The sequence below is a fragment of the Sinocyclocheilus anshuiensis genome, unplaced genomic scaffold, assembly GCF_001515605.1.
Source record: "Sinocyclocheilus anshuiensis isolate Anshui unplaced genomic scaffold, SAMN03320099.WGS_v1.1 scaffold38, whole genome shotgun sequence".
NCBI classification, from domain to species: domain Eukaryota; kingdom Metazoa; phylum Chordata; class Actinopteri; order Cypriniformes; family Cyprinidae; genus Sinocyclocheilus; species Sinocyclocheilus anshuiensis.
Window position 1 is genome coordinate 2,119,039 of NW_015544213.1, and position 13,718 is coordinate 2,132,756.

General features: G+C 35.5%; 1 protein-coding gene across 1 annotated transcript in view; it reads right to left on the reverse strand.

Moving 5' to 3' along the window:
* Window positions 1–13,718, reverse strand: part of LOC107697176 (kelch-like protein 29) — a 296,880-nt gene that overhangs the window by 105,137 nt on the left and 178,025 nt on the right. The window contains exon 5 of the mRNA XM_016497849.1: window positions 11,274–11,792. Coding sequence (XP_016353335.1) covers window positions 11,274–11,792 — 519 coding nt within the window. The remainder of the gene's footprint in view (window positions 1–11,273; window positions 11,793–13,718) is intronic.

A 13,718-nucleotide genomic window follows, 5' to 3' on the forward strand; every position in this document is an offset into this window, starting at 1 on the left:
CTCACATATTATTGTAGCACAGTTTGTGCTGAATACAGTATAATCAGACTATAGCCATTCATATCTTTTTAAGAAACTGAAAAAAGCATAAATGTCAGGGCATGTCAAAACTTCTCCAGGGCCCCAAAACCCCCTCCGACCCCAGAGGGAAAGTTCACACGATCAACATTTATATGAAATAGAAATCATTTGTAACAATGTAAAACAATGTTTTACCATGATTTTTGATCAATTTAATGTGTCCTTGCTGAAAAGTTTTAATTTCTTTAAACTTTATATATAAAGAATTATTTTAAAATATATATTAGACTTGTTAAAAAATTAAATTTGAATACATTTTTTGATGACTTTATTAATATTCTTAAGTTGTGTGTCCACACTTGGAAGTTAATTTTATTTGGTCATTTAAAAAAGCAAAATGTCAACATATTATATTGTATAACCTCACTCCCAAATGAACAGACACACCATCTTCAAATCTCTGAGAAATATCTGAGGCTGTTAGACTTTCTATTCAACCTTATTAAATATTTCTTAATTTTAGACTTGGCATGAAATCATCGGTAATAAATTCTGATATGGATATCCGAGCACAGCCTCCACCAGCAGACAGCAAAGAAATTGCAATTAACTGTCTCATCTTCACTCCACCTTCTACCAATGTTGATCAGGGAAGTAGTTAAATAGCATCCACTCCTTCCTCCATCCAAACACCCCCATTCACATGCAATGAAGATGCATGACTTTTAATTGTGTATACAGTCTCATTTTTAAGGTTTGGCAAATGGACGTTGAATGCATAATTTATCTTTTTTGCAAAATTAATGTTTTGCCATGCTGATCACGAGCACGGATACTCATAAACCATCACATGCTAACCCACTGCCAAAGGAGTAAACACCACTAGATAATCACAAACCAGCTATTTTCCTTCCGTTGACAGATTGCAAGAAGTCAAAATTGCTTCTTGCATTCAGCAGTCAGCCGACTAGTCCCAAACATCGTGCTTTTAAACAACCTGCTTGGCATTCACAAACCGGTGTACAATTTGCTACTGAAATTGTGCGAAATTTAAGTGTGGTAAATATCAGTGTTTCCCATCATGACACACGCCGACAAGATGCGTCTGAAATCAAACATACAACTCATTCAATCTTTTTGGAGGGAACTCTGAATAACGATGCAGCCACAACAGATATCTTCACATTTTAAAGAACACATTCATCCTTCTAAACACCACGAAAAGGCTTCCGGATTCCATGAATAGCAAGAAATGATGTTGAGGCCAAATGCAGCGGCAGTATTTCGCTGTACAGTCACACAGATTTACTACAGCAGTCAACCAACATGCAAATATACAGAAACACAGCCCACGGGTTGAATACAGCAACTGGGGGAGTCCAATCTAGTCTGAGGGATGATATGAGAAAATAATATGCTTTTAGATACAGTCAGACAGAAAAACTCTTAATTTAAACCTTGAAGCGGTAGGACCTTTCTGTAATTTCACACTCCATTCAGCACCTGGCTCTGTGTGTGACACCATGACAACAGGTGAAGGAAAAAAAATATTAGGGGTAAAAAGAGAATTACATACAATTGCTTCAGCTGAATGATTATTACATACTGTATGATAGGTCAGCATTAATACTACCAAGTCTGACTCTGAAGTAGGCCTATGATTAAAATGAGACATCTCTTTCAAAATTTTGTGATAATATTCAGCTTTCAAGGGCTTACTGACAAAATGATTCAATATTTTATATGAATTGTATTTTATTTTATATTAACTGTATTTTTTATTACACTCAAAACTCAAAAGCAGTGAGGTGGGTTCTCTTTTTCTTGTCACTATGACAAAACAAAACAAAAAACAAAAAACCCTTAATTTTATCTAATGCAAAGACATTCAAACATTAAGTCTCTTAAGTATCCTAATACTTTTTGAAGTATGCATAATTAACATTTATAATAATAATAATGTATAATTATGAACTATGTATAACTGTATGTATAAATAACATCAATATATATCTTTATAAGGCCTATAAATAAAATGAGACTTTTTTTTTCAAACTGTGTGGTAATATTCAGCATTTAAGGGCTTGTTGATGATTGAATTACCATCAATTATATAAATTTTATATAAAATTAATTGCATTTTTTTTTATATATATAAAACTAAAAAGCAGTGAGCTGGTTTCTGTTTTTGTCATCAATATGAATTTAGTTGATTAAAATAAAATAAATAAAATAAAATAAAAATAAGTACATATTATAATTATTTTATCTTTAATAAGCCAAAGTGAACATGAATGGTTTTTCCTGAAAGGTTTGCTTGTGCTATCATAATTTAATGTATTGTTACTAATGCAATGCCATTCAAACATTTATATGTCTCCTAATTATCCAAATAATTTCAGAAGACATTGTATATAATTATATATGTAAATAACATCAGTATATACCACTTATAAGGATCCTAATTTCGCTGCCACCAGTATTAGCTTTAAATAAACCCAGCTCTTGAACCGACCTTCTTATTCCAGATAAGCTCATAATTAGGAGACACAATGACAGCAATATTTTAATAAATGCACACAAATGCACAAGTGTATATGCAAAAGACAGAAGCGGCAGCAGAGCTTGCGTCAAAGCAGGACGCTCCTGGGGTGGCCCTTGTATCGCAGTGTTAATCATCTGTCTAAACTGATTAGTTTCCTAATTGAACAGCCAAAACTAGCCATGCCATTATAGGTAATTTGTCTGGAACGGCAGGGGAACGATGCTCCAACATTGGAGAGCTCTTTAGTACAACAATCCCGAGCCCTTGTGAGCACCACAGCCGCAGCTTTGCTTTAAAATCACAGACTCTTTATTTACAATGATGCATCATGGGATTTGGTGTACTGTAGAGCACCAAACACTCCTGGAGGTGCACACGGGGCTCGTTTTACATATCTATATTTTCATCTAGACACAATAGAGTGCTTGCCTACTATTTCAGCGGAGGAGGTTCTGGAAGTATTTTTTCCCTTTATATTTCTCACAGGGATTTTAAAAAAGACTTTATTATAAGCCATGAACCAAACCAACCAGCTATAAGGGGAATCACAAAAATATAAAATTTGATTTGAACCAAAAAAATTATATGAAAAGACAAACAGACAAAGGTACAAGACTGTGAACTTAGTGGCTTTAGTGAGGACTACAATCCCATGAAGGACTGCGAATGACAATCAAAATAAAAATGGTGGCAAAAATATAAAAGTATTCATTTAAAAGTTATAGACTTACACACAAACACACGCTCAAATATTTAACCATTTACATAGTGTAGGGAGACTGACTTGATCACATAATTCTAGTGTTCCTACCATTTTTTTTCCCCCATTGGGATTTATTATTTATTATTTATATTATTTTTCTATTATATAAAAAATTTATATAAACCACCAATCAGGTGAATCACAACATTATAAACCTTTATTTGTATCAAAAAAATATATGAAAATCAGACCAAAAAAAGTACAAGACAGTGAACTGCTTTAGTGATGGAAAGAACTACAATCCCATGAAGCACTGCAAATGACAAATTAAAATTGCTGGAAAAATATACAAATATTCACTTTAAGTTTTTTATTGTATCTATAAGAAATATATATTTTAAGTTTTTTTTTTTGCCAAATATATATGGGTCAAAGACGAAAAGGGGGTTTCAAGCATAAAACAAATAAAAGTGTAATACAGCTTTAAATTTAGTTTTTTTCCCCCCATACATTAGAATGTATCCTGTTTAATTTTGTTTTTCTGAGCGACAAATAATGACTACCATACATTTTTTTTACCATAATTTACAGAAGACTAAAATGTCATGTGTCAGTGTAACAATATTTATCTACCAAAAAATCTTGTTAGGCACTAGGGTTTTACCCATTTGACAGCAAGGAGTTTTTGTAAGTGAAAGTAATTTAAAATATAATAACATTTACTATGATCAAACATTCTTTTATGTATTTGAATAAGAACAGGTCAGAATAAGTATATTGTTTCATTTTTACATACATATATCTGTTACGCTGAATGCCCATAGTTTGTTACTCTGAATGACGTTTTGCCAAAGAGGAAAATAATATTGTCATTCAATGACCCTAATCACACAGCTAAAATAACGAAGGAGTGGTTTCACAACAACTCTGTGACTGTTCTTGAATGGCCCAGCCAGAGCCCTGACTTAAACCCAATTGAGCATCTCTGGAGAGACCTAAAAATGGCTGTCCACCAACGTTTACCATCCAACCTGACAGAACTGGAGAGGATCTGCAAGGAGGAATGGCAGAGGATCCCCAAATCCAGGTGTGAAAAACTTGTTGCATCTTTCCCAAAAGGACTCATGGCTGTATTAGATCAAAAGGGTGCTTCTACTAAATACTGAGCAAAGGGTCTGAATACTTAGGACCATGTGATATTTCAGTTTTTCTTTTTTAATAAATCTGCAAAAATGTCAACGATTCTGTGTTTTTCTGTCAATGTGGGGTGCTGTGTGTACATTAATGAGGAAAAAAAATTAACTTAAATGATTTTAGCAAATGGCTGCAATATAACAAAGAGTGAAAAATTGAAGGGGGTCTGAATACTTTCCGTACCCACTGTATATCTGTTACGCTGAATGCCCATGGTTTGTTACTCTGAATGACGTTTTGCCAAAGAGGGAAATAATATTGTCATTGTTCCCATAATTGCAATGTTTTTGTATTAGTCTGTATCATTAAATTAGTTTTAATAATACTCCTGAGTAAATGACGGCAGAAGCAGATGTTGAAAAGTAAAAAGCATTTTATTCTACTGTTCTGATGCTCTCTGCCATGCTTGCTTAGCTTGTCTCTTTCTTTCGGTCTTGCTCAGCCTCAAAAATTGCTGCTTGCAGGTATATTTATGAATACTCTCTGTTTGCCAGCATACCATAAATGACATTATCAGGATGAGTATTTTGGGTGGAGAATCCTCTCAATGGCCTCAACTGAACATGTGACATACTGTAGTGACAAGTGAGGGAGGACTCTCTGATTAGAAATATTGGTAAGCTATTATTCTGACAATTGCAATCTTCAATCTTCAATATCTATAACTATAATGATAATGATAAAGATACATAAACAAACCGAGTTATGATTTTATTTCCAAAATCCGACTGTTGCGCTCTATCTGAAGAGAAAACATATTCCAGCTGCTGGTAAGTGAGTTTTCGTGAGCATCGGATGAGGTGGATTTTGTGAGCACAACAAAGAGAACATTACGCTACTCTGGATCGATTCTGCCACATGCAATTTTTTGATATCTAAGGTTGCGTCGTCCATCACGCGCTTATCCCTGCAGAGTTACAGCATCGTTCCTCAAGTCCCTGCTCATTAACATAGATGCGCGTTCATTTATAATGTGATGAGAAACACACTCAGGCTGTGAGCCGCAGCTTCAGTTCTCCACGTGTGGCTCTCGTAGCAGGTCTTATAATGCATGGCCCGAGGCCGATCTGTCTTAATGAGACAAGGATTCCTGCAAAGACTCTGTGTTTGCCTCCATGTCAACGACCCAGTAGCTTGTCTCGACTCATTCCCCGAGACGGGACTCACGGTGAGTCTGAACTGCGCTGGATAACACGACTGTCATTTCCAAGCAAACAGATCAAAATAGCTGTACTAGTGTCACTTGGATGTGGAGAATGGCATTGCTGGGACTGCAGGATGAGCTTTCCAACTGTGAATTCAGACCAACACACTACAAAAACTCCAACCAACTTGATCAGTGAGGTCAACATCAATAATATAAAACACATGTTATGTTTTTAAATGTACATGTTTTTAAATGTGTAGATTGTAGAAAAATATGTAATAATATGTATTAACAAATATAATATAAAATATATTTAAAAAACTATATTTATGAATTAATGAATATATATATATATATATATGCATAAATGCATAATAAATTCACACACACATAAAAAATTATAATACAAATAAATACATAATACATTGTAAAACATATTCATATGTGCCTGTGTGTGTGTATTAATCTTATAGCAATATTTTTATTTATGCATACATACATATATTTAATTACATTTTTTAGAAATGTATAAATTCATATCACTTTGTTTATATATATATGTATGTGTGTATGCACATTCACATGATATAAGACATATTTAAAAGATTATAATAAATACATAATACATTGTACAATGTATTAATATTATATGATATTTAGTGAATAAAGTGTAAACAAAATTTCATATTATATAAATATTTTATAGAGTTTTTATTTAGTTGCATACAATAGTCAGAAATATAAAAATACTATTGATAGATGATTATAACAATTACTATATTATTTATTATTATTATAAAAAAATTCTCTAAATTCATACTCTTTAAAATGCCACTGCAATATTGGTTGAAGAAAGTCCATTGCTCTCAACAACAGATTGTTCTGTTCCTTTTAGTTAGGCTCAATGTAACTATTTTTTAACACAAGAGTGGATTTTATATAATATAACGCCTCCTAAAAAATGGGATAAACGACTCTAAACTAGGTTGATTAAGACTGACTAGTCATTCAGACAACCCACTAGCTAGTCAATTCTGAATACACACATCCCAAACACACACTCACACTTTGCACAATTTCACGAAGCAATGTGAACGAGCTCGCCAACGAGCGAGTCAAATCTGGTTGTGTTTGTATGTGCCTGTGATACAGCATAATCCTTTTACTTCAGAATTCTGTCACCGGCAAAAATCCCTCCCTAAAAACCCTCTGCTGCACACTGAGTTTTACAGAGCTTCCCATCTCAAGTGTTTGAGAAAACCGCAGCCAACATGTTGGCACCAAGGAACCAGCTCTCCTTGATCAGATGAGATAATCAAGTCGGTTTTGGTGCCAATCAGGGCCAACGTCTTGCAAATCTAAGAATATGGGCTCAGTCTTCAGTCTGTCTTGTTCTGTTGCGAAATATAGTGTTTGTAGGCAGCTGCTCATTGAGAAACAATACTTTTCTGAAGCGTGTCTTCCCTTTTGAGTGTGACAGAGCAGCGCCACTGGTGTCTTCCCCGAAAACAGCTGACGGCCTTAAACACCGCATGTCACTGGCAAAGACTTTACTCCTCCATTGCAATCTCAAATCTGTATTTTTATGCTGATAAGACACTCGGAACAATATAAATCAGCTCAATGGCTCTGAAACAATCCTCGGGCAGCCTTTCCTGACATCTTGAAGTTTCATTTCATCACTTTTGAAAAAGAATATGTTAACGATTCCAACCAATGATTACACTACAATGACAGAAATTCGGAGTTTTCAATCATAAATGAAGCAGAAACAAGATTTACGGTCAGAGATGTGTGATTACCTTTCAGATGAAATGAGAAATACTGTATGACCTAGAGAAAATCTGCTCTTATGAAAAAGGAATATAGAAGACAGAAGTGCATACTGCGTATTACACTAATGAGTCCTTCTCTGCCAGACTTTAATGTGGATTTTATTTTTGTGCCATAGATTAAATGGATGAGAACTAATGATAAAATGTAGCATCACTCATTTGTCAATGGATATAACAGCACTGACTTTCCTTTAATATCACTGAGCACCTTCTGCATATAAGCTTATATTCTACTAAATTCAAAGCTTTTACACAAAAAAGCTTTGCACAAAAGGTTAATCTAAGTCAATAGTGAAAAACACTAAGCGGTATTTCGCAGAATGTACAGAATTCTTTTACAAACAGGTTTCTGGTGTCATAATTCATAACAAACAAACAAATAAATACATAAATAAATAAATAATATGAATGATATTTAATAATATTTAGAAAAAATAAAATAAAATTAAATTAAATATAAATTTCTAGTGCCTTTTTTTCTTTTTTGGATTGGGTAACTTGTCAACTAGTCAAAGAAGCCTGAACAACCACAGCATGTTTTGTTTTTATGTGATGTTTAGAAGTGGGTTTATCTGACATAAATAAATAAATAAATAAATAAATAAATAAACAAACAAACAAACAAACAAACAAACCATACCAATCAAAACAAATAAATATATTTAATAAATAAAACAAAACAAAAAAAAACAAACAAAAAAAAAATATATATATAAAATAAAAATAGACTATCACAGAAAAAAGAAAATCACTCAAAAGGCTGCAGAGTGCTGATCTGTGACTATCTGCATAAAATAATAATAATAATAATAATAATACAATCAGAATTATTGTCTGTCTAAAAGCAATAAGGACAGATTATTTTACAGAAAGTTTAGAAAATAAAGCAAAATATAGAGTTCTGTTGATGGATTTCTAGTTTACTTAAGTTTGAATATTACATCTAAATATCTTTCAAAGATTTAATTCCACTATCCTGATTTTCTAGTGATTTTCATGTGTACTGGTGCACCGTCTCACTCCGAAAAAATGTGTAAAACTAGCCAATCAAATTGCTGATTTTCTTCTAGCTATTGTCATTTTGAGTGTAATATGCACAAAGATGGTCAGTGAACAGACTGAAGCTGAGACAATTTCCCAACTGGACAACAGCCAAACAAACCCAAATGAACCCAAACTGGTCAAATAAACCTGTATGAAACATCGGGAGGAGCAGACTGTCCAAAAACAAACAAACAAACAAACCATACCAATCAAAACAAATAAATATATTTAATAAATAAAACAAAACAAAAAAAAACAAACAAAAAAAAAATATATATATAAAATAAAAATAGACTATCACAGAAAAAAGAAAATCACTCAAAAGGCTGCAGAGTGCTGATCTGTGACTATCTGCATAAAATAATAATAATAATAATAATAATACAATCAGAATTATTGTCTGTCTAAAAGCAATAAGGACAGATTATTTTACAGAAAGTTTAGAAAATAAAGCAAAATATAGAGTTCTGTTGATGGATTTCTAGTTTACTTAAGTTTGAATATTACATCTAAATATCTTTCAAAGATTTAATTCCACTATCCTGATTTTCTAGTGATTTTCATGTGTACTGGTGCACCGTCTCACTCCGAAAAAATGTGTAAAACTAGCCAATCAAATTGCTGATTTTCTTCTAGCTATTGTCATTTTGAGTGTAATATGCACAAAGATGGTCAGTGAACAGACTGAAGCTGAGACAATTTCCCAACTGGACAACAGCCAAACAAACCCAAATGAACCCAAACTGGTCAAATAAACCTGTATGAAACATCGGGAGGAGCAGACTGTCCAAAGTGTTCTTAGAAAGCATTCCACGCTCAGCATTATTTGACAGGAACATGTTCCATCTCTAAAAACAGCCATGAGCACAAAGAACGACCCTCCAGACCTATGTTGGTGCAGATCGAGGCCAGACGGGGTGTGCTCTACCCTCATGCTGCTGCTGCTGCTAACCTTGCCCACTGCACTTAAGCACAACGCAGCTGTATTAAGAGAGAAAGCCATACTCTTCATGCTGCTGCTGGTGTGTGCTGACCCATGAAGGATCTGCGCTTCTTTAAAGGGATGTAGCAGCAGGAAACAGAGCTAAAACCCCCAGGCAACCCAAGTTCTCTGTCAACCAGATCTTAGATCTAAAGTGCCCCGATGTGCTAATTTGGTCAACAAGGTGAAACGTGTGAGTGAATAAATCAGCCAACCATCAAAGTCAAGAGAACCTGACTATTTGTAGCTAATTAAGAAAGTGAAGGGAATTTATTGAGCTGGGAAACGATAACCACCAAAGTCATACACTGCCATTCAAGGTTTGGGTTCAGTAAGATTTTTTTTTTTTTACTTTTATTAAGCAAGGATCCATTAAATCAATGACAATTATAATGCTATTTCAAATAAATGCTGTTCTTTTAAACTTTCAATTCATCAAAGAATCCTAAACAAAAAAGTATCACGGTTTCCACAAAAGTATTAAGCAGCACTTAAAATTTTTCAACAGTGATAATAACAATAAATGTTTCTTGAGCAGCAAATCAGCATATTAGAATGATTTCTGAAGGATCATATGACACTGAAGACTGGAGTAATGATGCTGAACATTCAGCTTTGCTTCACAGGAATAAATTACACTTTAAAAGATATTCAAATAGAACATAGTTATTTTAAATTGTAATAATATTTCACAATATTTCTGTTTTTACTGTATTTTTGATCAAATAAATGCAGCCTTAGTGAGCAAAGGAGACGTTTTTCAAAAACATTTTTAAAAATCTTACTGACCCCAAACTGAACAGTAGTGCATGTCATTATTCAATCCATCACAGTACACAACAAAATGACTGGATCGTGATTGATACTGCAGCAAATGAATGAGAATGAGAAAATAAATCTTTAGTATCAGTCTTAGTCTCTAATGCACACTGCAAAAATTATTATGCTAGAACAAATCTGTTTCCTTTCATTTAACATGCAGTTTCTGATGTTTCTACTCGATTTTATGCATTCTTCAGCCTGGAAGACCGGCTAGACCAACTTAAACCAGCTTAGACCAACAAATCATCTTAAGTTGTTGTTGTTAATTTTCAGCACGGAGGACTATAAAAATAAACATTTGCAAGCACTGATATGAATAAGACTTCATTTACAGAGAAATAAACCATTTGGATTGCAGTATTATGTAAGCGGAGCCTAGTTTTCACGACAGGAGAGCCAAATCTGCTTCAACGCCACTGCTTTAACTGTGCTTTAAGCAGTTACGTTTCAAAAACGCATGCAAGTCTAATGTAATTGGCTCTTTTGCATCTTAAGAGACAATTGCAAGTTGCATCGATGTGGAAAGTAAATTGCACTCATTTTATAGAGCTCATAAAAAAAATCAAATGAGCTTAGAAAGCCAATCTAAACCTAGATTAAAAGCTTCATTAAATGTGAAAATTGCTCAGGGAATACGTAACATCTGTTTCTGGACTGACAGAGTCTCGTCCAAGGTTATCTTGTACAAACAACGATTTACAGCCTTGAAAACCGTCAAGAATTCACAGCAGGAGACTCTATCAGGAACCGGCATCAAAGTTTGCAAGAAATAGGTCTGCTTATGTGACAGTTGTTTCAGGACTGAATCCACGACCTTGGAGATGCTTTTACACCGATGGCTGTTACTCGGGAGGTTTTACCAACGTCTCGCTGACACGTTTGTGGTCAATTTCCTTGCCGGCATCAAACGCAATTCCCTGGAAAAGATATGTCGGGCACGTTCATTAGTCATAAACGCACAAGCCAAGAGAACCGCTTACCTTTCGGATGACACGGGTCTGTGAACTCGTACTTCCCCATTCCGACCGTACGGAGCATCTGAAGCCTGTTCGGACTTTCCTGATTGGCTGATGCCAGCTGAGTCGTCGCCTGCCCGTTCGTTAGCGGCAGCGCGGCGGAAGGCAAAGCAGGTGGCTGTATGAGCGGGTGTGTCATGTGACCGTTTCCCACCACGCTCTGAGGGGCAGGGTGAACTACCTGGCCGGCCGTCGTCAGGGGCGACGGGGTGATTGGCGGCTGGCTGGTGGCGTAGGGCGACTGGTTCTGAAGGTTTAGGACCAGGCTACCTGGCACTTGGGAGGAGAGGGGAGGAAGCTGGAAGTGGGCGGTCATGAGTGGATGGTGTGGTGGGATGGGCGTCTGGATGGCTGGGGTCACGCCGATGATGGGAGACTGGACGGACACTCCTTGGCTATAGGTGGGCGGCTGACGCATCCCATACGAATGGGCCAGTAGGCTGGGCTGACTGGCCGCCACCACTGGAGGCACCCATGGGGGCCCTGAGGAGCACGAAAAACCAAGTCAAAGACAACCAACATCACATTTGACACTTCTGGGGGAAACTGATACTCAATTATTTTTATATGGCATCTATTCTTGGGTAAGGAGGTGTTTGCTAAATAACAAAAGAAGGAACTTTTGGATGCCATTTGGAGGAGCTTCATTTAAAGTCTATGTGAATTGCTGTTGATGTTACCTCTAGTAATGAGACAATTTTCAAGTGAAACAGGATATTCAATGAGAAACAAACAAAACTAAATGTAAGCTAGGACTTGCAATAGACATTTGGCTGTCAGTTAGAATAACCTGCATGGCCTAAAGAATAACACATACTGATTAATCACTCACAAAAGGAAGAAAAAAATATACATTACCATTTAAAAGTTTTGGGAGACTTTTTATTGTTTAAGTAAATTAATTATTATTATTTTTTTTTTAGCAAGGACAACTTTTGAGCAGTAGTGTATTAATAAAGCAAATGTGGTCAATTTTGATATATTGTTGGCTTTAACCCATAAGTCACCATCAACCATGTTTTAAAATAAACAGTAGGTTAAGTCACAGCAGTGAACCATTTGCTATTTGCTATTGCTATTCAGAAGTACAGTAGACAGTAGAATGTCTGCTATTAGCAGACATTGACATTTAAACAGCATCTGATTGTATAAAAAATTGAGTCATAATATTTTTTTCTCAATTTTTCAAGAAGAGAGTAGAGTTGAAGTACACTATCTAATAGATGGTCTCATAATGTGATATAAATTCTTCAATCTTCAGAGGCACATGTAGGTCTGATTATTCTTAGATTTTCTCATTTTCCAGCAGTGACCTGGTGGTGCTGATGCTCGAGTCAACCCAGGGTTTGGTTCTGGATGTGGGACTTACTCATAACAACTCCATTTTCTGCTATGACAAGGGCATCCACTGGAAAATATTTCTTTCTTTATGCATTATTCATCTTTTGAGGGTCACATCAGAGTCATTCAGCAATGCAGTAATGCACCAAGGTTACAACACATGAGTGTACGTATAAGGCAAAAACGGGCTCTTACTGTTTATATTCATCTATACTATCACTATAATTTCAAAGACAGACAGAGTTATGATAGCAGATTCTACGGGTGCTTACACACCAGAGAAACCTCCTCTGATGGAGCATTTGATTTACAGTGGGTATAGAAAATAATCACCCCCCTTTAAAATAATCGCATTTTGTTGGTTTGCAGCCTGAAATGAAGACAGACACAGTTTTTGTTTTATCCAGCTGTATTTACTTTCACCCAAGTGAAAGATATAACACCAACATGTCAGAAAAAAATAAATTAAAAAATTAAAAAACAGAATCACTGAGTTGGAAAAAGGATCACCCACTTGTGTCAGTATTTTGCTGAACCACCTTTGGCTTTAATTACAGCCTTTAGTCTGTTGGGATTTGTCTCCGCTTTGCACATCTAGACTTTGCAATATTTGTCCACTCTTTCGGTTCTTTGCAGAACTGCTCAAGTTCAGTTCAGTTTGATGGTGAGTGTTTGTGGACTGCAGTCTTCAAGTCATTCCACAGATTTTCAATGGGGTTTAAGTCTGGGCTCTGACTAGGCCATGCAAAGACATTCCCTTTTTTCTCCTTCAACCACTGTGTGCTCAGTTTTGCTGTGTGCTTTGGGTCATTGTCATGTTGGAAGGTAAACCTTCTTCCCATTGACAACTTTCTGGCAGAGGGCAGCAGATTTATGTCCGCCAGACATATCGTTTGGTGTTAAGGCCAAATAATAAAATTTTAGTCTCATCTGCCTCAGAATCTTGAAGGTGTGTTTTGTCAAAGCTCAGTCGTGACTGCATGTGGCCTTTCTTGAGGATTGGCTTTTATCTTGCAACCCTCCCATACAAGCCACATTTGTGGAGAATTTGTGATATTGTTGTCGTAT